The sequence below is a fragment of the Bos indicus x Bos taurus genome, chromosome 7, assembly GCF_003369695.1.
Source record: "Bos indicus x Bos taurus breed Angus x Brahman F1 hybrid chromosome 7, Bos_hybrid_MaternalHap_v2.0, whole genome shotgun sequence".
NCBI classification, from domain to species: Eukaryota; Metazoa; Chordata; class Mammalia; order Artiodactyla; family Bovidae; genus Bos; species Bos indicus x Bos taurus.
Window position 1 is genome coordinate 105856438 of NC_040082.1, and position 13917 is coordinate 105870354.

At 54.8% G+C, this 13917-nt stretch overlaps 2 protein-coding genes across 5 annotated transcripts; both read left to right on the forward strand.

The window, feature by feature from the left end:
- The first annotated feature begins 2303 nt into the window (after positions 1–2303).
- Positions 2304–9860, forward strand: KXD1 (KxDL motif containing 1). 4 transcript variants are annotated; one of them, XM_027548311.1, is made up of 7 exons: positions 2416–2455; positions 2970–3128; positions 4519–4550; positions 4970–5091; positions 6097–6249; positions 8022–8068; positions 8898–9860. In XM_027548311.1, the coding sequence occupies exons 2-7, from the start codon at positions 3113–3115 to the stop codon at positions 9125–9127; spliced, it is 600 nt and encodes a 199-aa protein (XP_027404112.1). In that variant the 5' UTR covers positions 2416–2455; positions 2970–3112; the 3' UTR covers positions 9128–9860. The 4 variants fall into 4 exon arrangements, with proteins under 4 accessions (XP_027404113.1, XP_027404114.1, XP_027404112.1 ...); XM_027548313.1 differs by lacking the exons at positions 2970–3128; positions 4519–4550 and adding an exon at positions 3375–3519 and having other exon boundaries at positions 2351–2420; XM_027548312.1 differs by lacking the exons at positions 2970–3128; positions 4519–4550 and having other exon boundaries at positions 2304–2420.
- A 1150-nt stretch (positions 9861–11010) lies between these two features.
- Positions 11011–13483, forward strand: UBA52 (ubiquitin A-52 residue ribosomal protein fusion product 1). Its single transcript, XM_027548316.1, has 5 exons — positions 11011–11112; positions 12031–12144; positions 12425–12511; positions 13103–13205; positions 13287–13483. The coding sequence occupies exons 2-5, from the start codon at positions 12042–12044 to the stop codon at positions 13378–13380; spliced, it is 387 nt and encodes a 128-aa protein (XP_027404117.1). The 5' UTR covers positions 11011–11112; positions 12031–12041; the 3' UTR covers positions 13381–13483.
- Positions 13484–13917: the final 434 nt, after the last annotated feature.

The window sequence follows — 13917 nt, forward strand, 5'->3', positions numbered from 1 at the left end:
CGAGTGGCCATCACTGCTGTCCAAATCATTGATCTTTCCTCTCTGGAAAACAGAATGCCTAAAATAGATATAAGCTCAGCCCACTTGAAAATTTGAGGGCCTAAAAATTGATCTAACTGGTTTGCGACCCCAGGGGGATTCTCTAATAAGGGCTTCAGTTCTTTCTTCAATTCTCAAACCTCAGAGCTCCTAAGAAGGGGTTGTTCACAAATCCACTTCCTCTTCCTCCTAGGGGACCCTCTTGGAGGGGTTAGAGGGCCTAAGGTTCCTGTCTTTCAGGAGGGAAGGGTAAATTTTGAATGTCCCTTTTACATTGTTCTATGTCCTTCCTCAACTGAGGAAGTGAGGGATGTAGTGCTGGAGAGGGCTCCGAGGCTATGATGGCCAGCTTGAGTTCTCTCTCTTCTGTTATTTCCTCTCCTGAGGCAGTTTAGGCTATTCCTGGGGCAGTTAAGGCTATAGGCTTCCTGAGTTATAAGGAGGAGGCACATAGTCGAGAGGATCCCACTTACTATTTTCCCTCTCCTTGTTTTAACCTAGTTCCATCTTTAAGGGGAATAGAACCACCAGCCCCTTTCTCCAACAAAGAGCATAATCTATTTCTTCCTGGGCAACTGGACTCTTGTCATTAACATACTGTACAAGCAATTGGCAGATCCAATCTTCATCAAACCCAAACTTAGGCCAAAATACTGTTGGTTTCAATATAGGTTCTTGAGTCCAAAAGAAACAGCAATACTTTATCATCTGTTGTTTCTTTTTCCCTTTCATCATAGGACTATCTCCCCAGTATTGGAATGTGCGTCCTAGGGGACTGTCTAGGGGAATCTCGTTGTTGGTCTTTCTCTCCTCGGAATCCTTCCTGCCTAAAGAAAATTCTTATTACCCATCCCTATTGTCTGATTGTGTGCTCTTGATTAGAGCCTCAACCCCCCTTTTCTTTCTTCGGAGGTTTCTTGCACTCTTCCCGAGTCACTTCGACTGTCTCTGGTCGTTTCCCTCAAGGGAGAACTATGCCAGAGGAGAGTATATTTCTGCTCTTAGCTTCTTAGCTACTGGCTGGTTGGTATAAGCCCCGGATTAGGTCGGAAAAGACTGCCTTATGCCATATGAAATCACCAAAGGATATTAAGGGAACTATGGATCAGGACTCCACACTCGCTTCCACTCACAGGTCCCATGCACACAAGACAGTCTCCGGGATGATCCGGCCACCAAGGAAATACTTTGTCACCTCTTGTGACGTTTCTTAGAGCTTTCCAGGTGACGCTGGTGGTAAAGAACCCACATCCCAATGCAGGAGACCTAAGAGACTCCGGTTGGATCCCTGGAGGGCATAGCAACCCACTCCAGTATTCTTCCCTGGAGAATCCCCATGGACAGAGGAGTCTGGAGGGCAACACAGTCTATAGGGTCGCACAGAGTCGGACGCGACTGAAGCGACTTAGCACGCACGTGACGTTTCCTACCTTGGTCCCTGCAGGGAGTAACCTGGTCGCCAGTGTGCCTGCCTGGGCCCCTCCCCTGCGTTGCCGATGGACTTCCGACCCGGAGTCCACTGTCAACCCAAGGGGTAGCAGATTTCCCCTCCCTGGAGGCCACCATAACGAAACAGTGGGATGCATCTCCTGGGGTGGGGAGGAGCGTTCATTCGACCCCTCCAGATGACATGGATCCCAGACGAGCCCCCAAGTAGTTGGAAATGTCCTCCGCCGGAGCCGCGCGCTCCGAAAATGGATTGGCAAGGCAAACTTTACTTTTGCAGAAGGATGCACAACCAGCATGTGTGACCGGCGAGCACACTGAGTGGGAAGCCCGCTCTGTTTAGCGTGGTTTCACAAGCTAGCGCGATTGGCTAATTCAAGGGACGGGCGAGAACCGTGAACCAGCTAGGTGGGGGAGGGGTCGCCATGTGCAATTTGTTTACACGAACTTGAAGTGAAAGTGAAGTCGCTCAGTCGTGTCCGACTCTTTGTGACCCCATGGACTGTAGCCTACAACGCTCCTCCGTCCAAGGGATTTTCCAGGCAAGAGTACTGGAGTGGGTTGCCATTTCCTTCTCCAATACGAACTTAGAGACTACAAAAAGGCATGGTTTTCCTAAGAAGGAAGCTGATTATATCCTTTTATTGAAAAGGTTACGTTATTCCTACGTCCCTTCCCGGTTCTGGACTGCCGCAGAGTTCAGCTTCTGCAGACTACGCCGGCGCGAGAGGGACTGTTTGATTGGCTATTTGTTGCGTTGAGCCCGCAAATAGAAGCTACATGTAAGCCCCACCCCTTCCTGCCACGCCTCCACTCACGCAAGTTGGCCCTGGGCACGTCGCCGCCACGCGCGCGCTCGCACGCAGGGTGCGTGGTGACGTTACGGCGGCGCGGGCGCCATCCCGGAAGCGCGAGCAAGGCCGCCAGATGTGCAGGTGCTACTGCCAGCGACGCCCGGGCCGAGTTCTGGGTGGGGCTGGGGACGCAGGGGCCTCTGGGGATCCAGGCCGGGTTGGGCGCGGTCTCCGGGCTGTCGTGGGGTGGGGCGCGCCGCTGGCAACATCTGGGCACCCCTCCTGCGCACAGGCCTCAGTTTCCCCGTCTGCGCAGTGGAGGCGCGGGTGGCGCTGTGGGCAGGATCCGGATCCGCGGCGCGAGAGTTGGGGCCACTTGTATTCAGGCTGTACCTTGTCTCCAAAACCGGGCGTTGGCCTGTTTGGGCCTCAGTTTCCCGGTTTCACAAGGGCGGGGCATGAGAGGATTGGGGAGCCCCACCCCACTCGCGGGTTTTGCTGAGCTTGTGCAGCCCTTTTAAATTCTGTTAAAAGACCTGGGTGGAGTAGCGGCCCCTTCCCGCACTGGTGTGTGACCTTGCGCAATGGAGCCCACCCCTGTGTTGCCCTCGGAGGGGTAGTGTCTGCCTTGTAGGGGGAATTGGGGATTAAATGAAGTGCTGTACAAGTGTTTGTTCTTATTCTTGGAAGCACTGGGGAGGCCATCCTTAGATTTCTTCACGCTGCCCTCGGAGAAGCTCCCTGCCCGGAACCCAGCGCCTCTTATCACTGTTGGTTTCGGTCTCACAAACAGCGTTGTGAGATTCTAATTCTTTGTTATTCCTACTTTGTGGATGACAGATTTAAGAGGTGAGATGACTTTTCCAAGGTCACACAGCCTCCCTCTCTGCGTGTTTTCCCCATAAATGTATTTGGAGCAGGACCAGAGCCTATGCTGGGTCATTTCCACTCTGTGTATAGGCCAGACTAACAGTTGGGGAAGGCTTCCTCCACGAGGCATCTGGTGGGAGAGTGTGCCTTGAATCCCTCAGCCCTCACATCTGGGAGCCAGAGACAGGAAAGAGCCCTGCTTTGAAGCAGAACCATTTTCCACAGGTCCAAATGCTGTGCCTGCCAGGCTCTAGCTGCACACGACTAGCACACGACTCTCCTTTGAGAGCCCAAGTGTCCCTTTATACATGATCTTCTTTGGAAATGTGGAGGGTGTTGGTGTCCATACCTGGCACGGAGTAGGAGCTCAGTAAGCATGGTGACTGGCGCTGGAGGGTGAGGGGAGGGGGGGAGTTATATTTCATCAGGTGTGACAGTTTACCTTGAGAAGGCACATGGGGGCTGCAAACCAATAGCCAGATTCAGCACAAAGAGAAATGTACTCTTGGCCTCTATGGGGTAAATATTAGTTGTTGACATTTGTAAATGAGGTGATTTCACAGGGACAAGAAATCCATGTTTTGGTTTTTTCTTTTTTTTTTCTGGAAAGAATCAGAAGTCTGGCAGGAATCAGGGACAGTAAGAAGCAGCTGTCTTGTCAGACGCAGATACTGAACATCCAGGTCTCGCATTTGTGGATCCTGTGGGCCGCGGGCATTTGAGTTGTGACCCGTGGTTACTGGTTGTGTGTCAATGGCCCAGTACCTCAGTCTCTGAGCATCATTTTCCTCATACATAAATAAGGATGATAGTTGCTGGTGTTTGAAATTGGTGTCTTGTTTAGCATAGAGTTGATGTTCAATAAAGAGGAGGGTAGACGTGGACTCTGAAAGCCCTTCCTGATCCTGTGCATGAATCTTAACCAGTTGCAAGTGGGCTTTTCTGTTGGCCATTAAATGTGCAGATCCCAGAGCCAAGCTATGTCAGGATTCTGGGTTTTTCCTGAATCTCCTCAGGAGGGCCAGTGCTGAAGCTGTGTCCCCTCCTGCCCTAGCATGGTCTTGGAAGTCCCCACCTGCTGGGGTGTAATCTGTGTGCCAGAGAAGCTGGGAGCTGCAGAGCCATCTGGGTTGCTGGGGCTCACTGCCTGGCTTTAAGTTGCTAATAGAAGTCCAGCTTCAGAGCTGAGTTTGAAAGTTTCTGTTTTGCTCTCACCAAATTAAATTCTGGCAATGCCTTGCTGTGAGCTGGGTTCTGGGCTTGGCTCTGGAGAAAGCAGCAAGCCAGAAAGACATGCCTTTGTTCTGCTGCAGCTGACACTGTGGGGGTGACTGGCAAATGGGTCACCTGATAACTAAAATAATTTCAGGAAGAGATGAGACAGTGGAACCATTTAAAAAGGTGAAGTGATGAGAGTGACCAGAGTGGGGGGTCTTTTGGGAGAGAAGGCATTGCGGGGGGGGGTGATGAGGGGACAGCCATATATGTTCTCCCAGTGGGGACAGCAGGTGCAAAGGCAGGGGCGTGTGGGAGGAGGGTGGCAGATCTATGCAGGAGGAAGTTGCCTGTGACTTTGGGCACATGGGAATTGGGGATGTGGAGGTAGAAGGGGTGATGGGATTCTGATGTGCTTGGGTACAAGTTATAAATATGAACTCCAGTGATTCTCAAAACACTTCTGAATTTCTGGGATGACAAAGCTGAGGCTCAGGTGGCATGACCCACTTCATGTGGCTTGCGGGGTAGCCAGACCCTCTTATCCATCCCACCTCCCCCACTTCTGATGCAGACCAAAAATTCTTTCTTCCTGCCTGTTTCAGGCAGCGGAGGAGGAGGAAGAGATGGACCCCCCGGACTCGGCCTCGAGGGTCTTCTGTAGCCGCATCCTGAGCATGGTGAATGCGGACGATGTCAGCGCCATCATCCTGGCCCAGAAGAACATGTGAGTGAGGCCAGGGGCCCTGGGTCCCCGGCGTGGGAAGGAATCCACTTGCTGGCCAACATTCTTGCCCTGCCCGCCTCTACCCTGGTCCCACACTGGTGATAAAATGAAGGAAGTGAGCAAATCTTCTGGCTGGCTCCAAAGTAAATTCCTTCCTGGCCTGGAGGCGAGGCCTTGGCACAGGAAGCGGGGCCCTGGGACAGTTTTGCAGCTGTGGACAGTTTGGCGGGGGCCGCAGCAGCTCCTAGCCTGAGGCCTGGGGTGGGGAGACTTGGGTTGGGGGGAGGATAAGGAAGGGGCTGTGGGATTTAAGGGAGCCATGGCTCACTTCCTGTTGGGCGCCTGTTCTCAGAGCCAAGGCTGTCTCTGCAGTGCATGCGGGGTCACTTGGAAGCTCTAGGAATGACCTTTGCCCTCTTTGGGGCTTGGCACTGTAGCCACCACAACTTCCCCCTAATTCCAGCATGCTCTCTGACACAATCTTGGGGTGGAATCAGTCTCCTGGGGCTTTATCTTTGTGTCTTGAAGCTAAAAGTTCTTCATTCCACTTATGGCACAGCAGGGACCTGATACCTTACCTTTCTCGTCCTGTGACAAGGGTGCTGACTCTGCCTGGTCTCGGCAGCGCCCATCTCCCTCCTGGGTCTTACGGCCAGATTCAGACCTGGCCCTGGGGGAACGCCCAGGCTGAGAGGAGACAAAATCAGACTTGAACCTTCCTGGCCTCAGGGTATCAGGACCGGAGCAGAGAAAGAACCTGGGGAAGCAGGAGAGTCAAAGAGTCTGCTTGAGGGAGAGGGTGAAGGCTACATGAGAAGGGCACCCTTGAGGAGGGTTTTGAAAGCTAAATAGGAGTTTGCTAGCTGTCTCAGACACCAGGTAGAGCTCTGCAGGACACGGGAATGATGTACACCGAGGTCACGGAGCAGGAAAAGGCCTAGCAGGATCAGTTGGCAGGGCCCTGGAGGCTGAGCAGAGGAGTCGGTGCCCTTTTTCTGCTGCCAGGCTGGACCGCTTTGAAAAGACCAACGAGATGCTGCTCAACTTCAACAACCTGTCAAGTGCCCGCCTGCAGCAGATGAACGAGCGCTTCCTGCACCACACAAGGACCCTGGTGGAGATGAAACGGGACTTGGACAGCATCTTCCGCAGGATCAGGTGGGTGCTCCCCCTCCAGCCTCCGCCTCCCACTCCATGCTTCAGGTTCCTCTCCTCTTCGATGAGGGCCGTCCTCTCCACGTAGCAGGGTGGGAGACTCAGCTTGTTTGTTTTACAAGGCTTCACCGCACACTTAGTATTGGAGAAGGACTGAAAACCTTAGAGTTTCTGAACTTAAGTTTTATTTCTTTTTGAACATGCAACATAGCACCAGACCCATACTGCAAAAGGTAGGCCAGAGCAGACAGTGAAAGGCTAGCCTCCTGTCCGCCTTGGCCTCCACCCAGGTCTTCTCTCAAGAGAAAAATGAGATTCCCGGGGTTTGTGGGTGCTCCTCGAGCCGGTTTCCATGAGGACAGGGAAAGACTGTCCAAGTCCCCAGCCACACAGAACGCTTGACACCCGCACCCCCAGAGCTCACACTGCTGTTGACAGCCTGGGCTCCTGGGCCCAGAACCAGCTACAGTGGCATTTCTGGCCCACCGTGCCGCTTCTGCTATTTCAGGAGCAGCCACGTCTGCTGGCAGAGTAGGTGCCACAGATTGAGGGCAACAGGTTGGAGCAAGCTCTACGCAGAAATCACGCAACAGGCCAGATAGATGCTACATAAGAGGGCATGTTTTCTGGGGCTTCTCACCAGGCTGCCCGCCCACGTGTGGTGTCGCAGGGATGGGGCTAGAGCAGGAACCCCAAAGGTTGACGTGTATCTGGGTCACTCAGTGAAGGTGGAAGTGTTAGTCAGCAAGTTGTGTTTGACTCTCTGCAACACCATGGACTGTAGCCTGCCAGGCTGCTCTGTCCATGGAATTCTCCAGGCCAGAATACTGGAGTGGGTTGCCATTTCCTTTTCCAGGGAGTCTTCCCGACCCAGGGATAGAACCCGAGTCTCCCACATTGCAGGTAGATTCTTTACCGTCTGAGCCACCAGGGAAGCCCTGATGTCCCTCGGGAAGGAGATGAGTGTGTCTGCCCAGGCAGGGACGCCGCAGCAGTGATACTCTGGGGGACGGTTTGGGGCACGGTGCTGGCTGACCAGAGTCAAGGCTGAGAGGCTGTTCTGAAGGTCCTTTTGTAACTCTTTGTAAACAGAATTGCAGTAAAAAAAGTGAAAATCTCAGTTGCTCAGTCATGTCCGACTCTGCGACCCCAGGGACTGCAGCCCGCCAGGCTCCCCGTCCATGGGATTTCCCAGGCAAGGTTACTGGAGTAGGTAGCCATTCCCTTCTCCAAGGGATCTTCCCGACCCAGGTTTCCTGCATTGCAGGCGGGTTCTTTACCATCTGAGTCACCAGGGAAGCCCAAGCAGAACTGCATTACTTCAGGTACGAAGAAAAAACCAGCAGTTAAAAAAGGGAAACAGGTGCCTCTCTGTGAACTTCAGTTTAATGAGTGCCGGTGTTTGGGGCATGGACAGGCAGGCCCTCCTGGCCCCTGTACAGACATCCTCACCCCAGGATGGAAAGACAGGCTGGGACAAGTCCCCAGAGGAGTGGCTGTTGAGGTGAGGGGAAGGGGAGCCTCCTGGAAGGTGGTCCTGGTAGAAGAGGGTGAGACATGAGGCATTACAGGTGGGGGCCGGACCCAGCACTAAGGCCGTGTGGAAGCTGGGCGACAGCAGAACAGTAGCTGCCACCCATCATGGGGGTCGGAGGGCAGGCTGAGCGCCCAGCCCCCTCCAGCCTGGAGCAGTGAGCAGGGGGGCCCTGGCCTGCACCGGGCCCAGCCTGTCTCCTCAGCAGGCTCAGCCCTGTGTGCCTTCCCTTCCCCAACAGGACACTGAAAGGGAAGCTGGCCAGACAGCATCCGGAGGCCTTCAGCCGTAAGTGTCACCCAGAACTCCTGCATCCCACTTCTGGGCTCTGCACCCTTTGATGTCAGTGCCCTCAGCCCAGGGCTGGCTTCTGGAATGTACCCCAAGGGCTGACAGCAGGCCCAGGCCCTGGTGGGTCGTGGGTCCAGAGAGACGTGGGGCAGGGGTCTGGCCTGGTCTTCTTGGCAACCTGCAGAGCAAGTGTTGAGATCAGAATCTCCTCCTTCGGCAGAGGTCATAACAACGGGGTGTTGACAAGGATGATAGTCCTTAAAAAAAAAAAAAGAAAGGATGACAGTCCTTAGCCCAGTGAGTGTCATGCACCCACTGCGAGGCAGGCTGTTACCCGTAGCCACCTGTGAGGTGGGGGCTGTGCCCAGAGGGGCAGTGACTTGGCAGCGGAAGCACAGCATCATCCATGCCGAGCCTCACTTTACCCAGTCTGCTGAATGGGCCAAAAGCTCCCCACCACAGGGCTGCTGAAACCACAGGCACAAAGGCAATGCCATCGTTTCCCAGTTTATAGAGCGGGGAGCTGAGGCACAGGCAGGTGAGGGGCCAGGCCCAGGTGACACAGTCAAGAGGGCAGAGCCAGGCTCAGGCTCACCGCCCAGGGCCCATGTAGGCCAGACTCCGGAGAACCTGAGTCCTTACCTCACTTCACCTTGAAGAGAGGCCTCTCACCTGCCAAGGCCTCAGTTTCCTCCTCTGTAAAATGAACAAAGTCCTGTCCTGTGGGGTGGAGATAGCTGTCAGGGGTCATGGGCCCAATTAATCCCTCGTCACAGTGCCCAGTGATGACAGTGACTCAGCCAACTCGTGGGTCGTCTTCCCCCAGACATCCCAGAGGCATCTCTCCTGGAGGACGAAGATGAAGACCCCATTCCGCCTAGCACCACCACCACCATCGCCACCTCAGAACAGAGCACAGGCTCGTGTGACACCAGTCCCGACACTGTCTCGCCCTCCCTCAGCCCTGGCTTCGAGGACCTGTCCCACATCCGGCCTGGTTCCCCTGCCATCAACGGTCGCAGCCATACAGATGACGAGGAGATGCCGGGCGAGTAGCCCTGCTCCCAGGAGCTCCGAGGGGGTCTCAGGGCAGCAGCAGCGTCACTCCCCAGATGTCTGAAGTGGCAATGGAGAACCCTGCCTCGAGATACTCAGCTTTGCCACCCTAGTCTGTCATTTAGGGCTTGCTGAGGGGACAAGGCTCCCTCCTTAGAATTCCTGGGGATCTTTCATTCCTCCTCCTTCCTCACTGAGAACATCTTTTCTGTAGATTCCTCTATCAAACTGGGGATGACCAGTCCATCTGGAGTTGGGCTGGGCACAGGGAGCTTTTCCAGAGTCAGGCCTTAGGTCTACTCTGAACAACACTTCAAGCTTCCCAGAGACCAGAGCCAGATGTCCCCTGCCCCAGCCCCCTGGTCAGAGCCCCCTCAAGACAGTCAAGCACTGTCATCCGAGTCCACCCAGCCCACCCCTGCGCCTACTGGTTCTGGTCTTCTTGCCCCTTCCTCCAATGAGAGTACTGAATCCTTTCTCCAATCATTATCTCAAGGAGGTTTCTGAAACAGTTGTAGAAGGCTCAAGACAGAGATTAGCCATCCACTCAGCCCCAAGCCTGTTTCTCTGACCAGAGGTGTAGACCTCTAGAGCCTAACAAGCCTCTCCTAGGGCCTTTGTGGAGCAAGCCGAGCAACGTTGGAGAACAGAGTTAAGTGGAATATTTTTGTACCCGATGTTTACAGATGCTGTTGGGAAGTTATCAATAAAGAGACTCTGTTACTAAAAAGGGGAGGTGCATCTAACAGTGACTTCCTTCCATCCCTGGGCCCAGCATCCCAAAACAGGGACAGGTGCTGCACGTGGGACAGGCTGGCTGTGGAGTGCCAGGCACCACTGGCCTAGGAGGAGGTGGGGCTGCTTTGGGTGGGGGTCCCCAGTGGTGACAGCCACAACGACCCCACTTCCTATCACCACAGAGGCCTTCCCACTGCTCACATCATTTCCTTACTTCCTTGAATAACTCCTCTAAATCTCAGCCCCAAAGTGGGCTCCTCAGGAAGCTAGATGGGGTCGCATTCCCCATCAGACACTGTCACAGAGTCCCCTCATCTTTGAAGCACTTTCCATTAAGTTATTAAAGGTCTCTTCCCAGACCTCAGAGTGTCTACATTTGCCTGGTCCATAGGGGGCGCCGGGAAGTGGTCAATGAAGAAGGTACCCTGAGCAAGGCTCCACTGTAAAGAAGCCCCCTACAGTGCAGACGTGGGTTCGATTCCTGGGTCAGGAAGATTCCTTGGAGGAGAGCATGGCAATCCACTCCAGTATTCTTGCCTGGAAAATCCCATGGACAGGGGTCTGGCAGGCTACAGTCTACAGGGACAGAATCAGACACGACTGAAGCGATTCAGCACAGCACGCTGCCAAATCCACGGGTAACTTCGTCCTCACTTGTTCCCAGCGCTCAGCACTTTTTAACTTCTTCCGTCCCAGAAACAAGACCTTGGGTCCCACCTCATTTCCTTGAGGGAATGCACCAACCCCACCTGCCCTCGGTGCTCCTGTACGCACCCGCCCTGATACCCACTTATGCACAGCAGCCAGAGAGCCTCCAGTGGCTCCAGGGGTCTAGCCCCCGCGCCGCCTCCCGCCTCGACCCCTGCGTCTTTGGACCTGCGGCTTAATTCCTTTCCTTCAGCACAAAGGTCTCTCCTAATCTGTTTAAATATCTCCGGAGCACCCGCTGTGTGCGGGCCGTCTTCCAGGAGGTTTGGAGACAGGGCAGTAACACCTGGAAAGGTGCGGTCGTCTTACTACGTGACCCGATGGGTGGGGCTCACAGCCGGAAGCTAGCGGGCCAAGGTCCCACTCAGGCGCCGCGACTTCGTTCGCCAGCACCCACCATGGGGGCGGGGCGGGGCACGACGCGCGGCGCGGATTGTGACGCAAGCACGCAGCGTGCTCGGTGCGCAGGCGCTTTCGGCGGCGAATCGGCGGTTTCCGGTTCCGCCGCCCTCTTTCTCTTCAACCAGGCGGCCGAGCAGGTTGGTGGTGGAGGCCTTGCGGGTTGGCGCTGGGCCGGATTGGTTTGTAGGGTGCGGGGGACTATGGGGGCCCAGGGGACGGAGGCGGCGGCCTGAAGTCCGTGTAGGCGGGCCAGGTTCTGCGGGGTGGTTTAGCAAGGCACGTTGGGCCGGGTTCCGGTCCCGAACTGGGCCCCGCGAGGGAAATCGGCATTTGGAAGGGGAGCTTGCCCGCTCTGCCGGCCCCAGCTATCTGAGGAGGCCTTGGGGAGAGCGTGTGTCCTTCGGGTATGATCTAATTTAATGCGGAGGGGTATTAACTAAATTTTTCTCGTGGCGGAAACCGTGCCAGTCCCTTCGAAAATATGAAGCCCCTCAGCTGGGTTTCTGTCGCCTTTTTCTAAGTCTGTAAAGAGAGTCTGGTAGTAGCAACTGTTTTCTTAACTTGGAAAATGAAAACGATACCTCTGTAAACACGTACCAGGCACGTGGTTAGCAGTTGTTATTTATGGATTGGATAAAACGCAGGAAGTGTGGTCTGAGCATTCGGGTGTAACCCAGAAGGAAGCCGGAGTTTTGGGTGTCTGAGCTTGGTATTGGAGAGGAAAAGGGATTGTAGGGAGGAAGGTGTGTGTGTTGGGATGCTACTAAGATGAGATTCCCACCCAGGCTGCAGGAAGAGCAGGGGCTGGTGAGGAGAGGAAGGGTGGGACCTTCAGACCACGCTTGGAGAAAATATGCTTGGCAGGGTGGTGCCCTAAAGTTGAAGGTGCAGGCTCAGATGGGCAGAAGGAACCAGGCAGTGAGGTGGGCCTGCAGTTGAGGTCGAAGCATGCATGGGGCTGGCTTGGACTAAACCTGGTCAGCCTGTGAGCTGGGGCTGCTCAGACCTTTAGCGATCACCACTCCCCCCCATCCATGCTAACCCTGTCTCCCCAGCAGGCGCAGAGATGCAGATCTTTGTGAAGACCCTGACGGGCAAGACCATCACCCTTGAGGTCGAGCCCAGTGACACCATTGAGAATGTCAAAGCCAAAATCCAAGACAAGGAGGGTGAGTTGGGCTGAGTCTGAGTGCTGCGCCCAGTAGGAACCTCAGCCCTGGGTTTCTGCTATCCTGTGTGCAATGGGTGCTGGGCTTCAACAGATCTCAGCCATGCCAGTGTTCCCCAGTGTCATCTTGGGAAGGCAGCTTGCCCTCCCCACCTCAGTTTCCCTTTTGACAGATTGGGGTAATCCTGGCACAGCCTTGTGGTGGCGGTGGGCGGGGCACGGCGGGAGCTGCCAGCAGTGTGCTTGCAAGAGCCTCTGTAATGGAGGTCCTCTCTCCTTAGGCATCCCACCTGACCAGCAGCGGCTGATCTTCGCGGGCAAACAGCTGGAGGATGGCCGCACTCTGTCAGATTACAATATCCAGAAAGGTACGGGGTGCGGTGGCTAGCAGGGCCTCAGCGAGGCCTAGGACCCAGGATGCAATGCTGACAGTCTGTCACTAGGAGGGAGCTGTAGAGGAGGGTGGTCTTTAAGGTGGGGATCAGATGGCGCTAGGGAGTGTTGCTCTGTAAAGTGCTCTTTTCATCGCTGAAAAGGGTCTCCATCAGTGTTTTCCGAATGCCCATGGTTTCTCATGTTCTTAGTCACTTTTCTTTTAAGGCCTGTGTGTGTGTATTAATGTTACAAGTATTGTAAAGGAAATCACCACTTTTTCCCTAGCAAAATAAAAGGTTATCCTTGCATCTCTTAGAAATTGCCTTGCCTGTGGGGAAACCGAGGTGGATACCACTGTTGGTGTATATTTATATTAGTCTCCGATTTCGTGAGGACTGGTGACATGACAAGGTGCAGGTTCTGTGGGGTGGCATGTCCATGTGCACATACCCAAGGGGTTCTGATGTAGCCCCATCATACTTGATAAGCTGTGGTCTGGAGGGCCCTGGAGGCCGCCCTCCACCCGTGGGACTGAGGTGGTGAGGCTAGGCTCCGACAGTGTCTCTGCCCTTCATTTCCTGTAGAGTCCACCCTGCACTTGGTGCTTCGTCTGCGAGGCGGCATCATCGAGCCTTCCCTCCGCCAGCTCGCTCAGAAATACAACTGCGACAAGATGATCTGCCGCAAGTATGTGCTCACGCATGGGGGCGGGGGCCGCCCTGGGCATGGGCCGGATGCGCCCTCACCCTCCCTGGTGTCCTTGCACAGGTGTTACGCCCGCCTGCACCCCCGTGCTGTCAACTGCCGCAAGAAGAAGTGTGGCCACACCAACAACCTGCGCCCCAAGAAGAAGGTCAAATAAAGCTCTTCCACCTGCTTCTCCTTTGCCCGCAGGGCGGCCTCCTGCCCAAGCCCCGTGGTCCTGGGCCTCAATAAAGTTTCCCTTTCGTTGACTGGAGCAGTAATTGGTGTCCCTGTGGCTGGTCTGTCCAGTGAGGGGGGGGGGGGAGGTGACTGAGATGTGGACACCTATGGGACTTCGTGTCACTCAGCTCTTCATAGCCCTTGGGGGTCCTGGGTCCTGAGTTCCAGTTGTCTTATCTGTAAATTGGACCATGGTCCCTGCCCTTCACATCTGAAGTTGTCAGAACCACAGCACAAGGAAGTCTCAGACCTGGCCCTCTGCCACATAACCTAGTGAGCCCACCCGTTTGGGTTTTATCATCTGAAATAGAGAATAAAGACCTTCACCAAGTGACCGGTGGGACCTGGTCAGGCACATTTAACAGCCCTTATGTCTGGGCCCTGGAGGTGTTTGGGTGTGGGTGGATGGGTGGATAGGCTGGAGCATACCCCCTAGTGTAATAACACCTTCTCTCCATTTTGCCTGACCACTAGC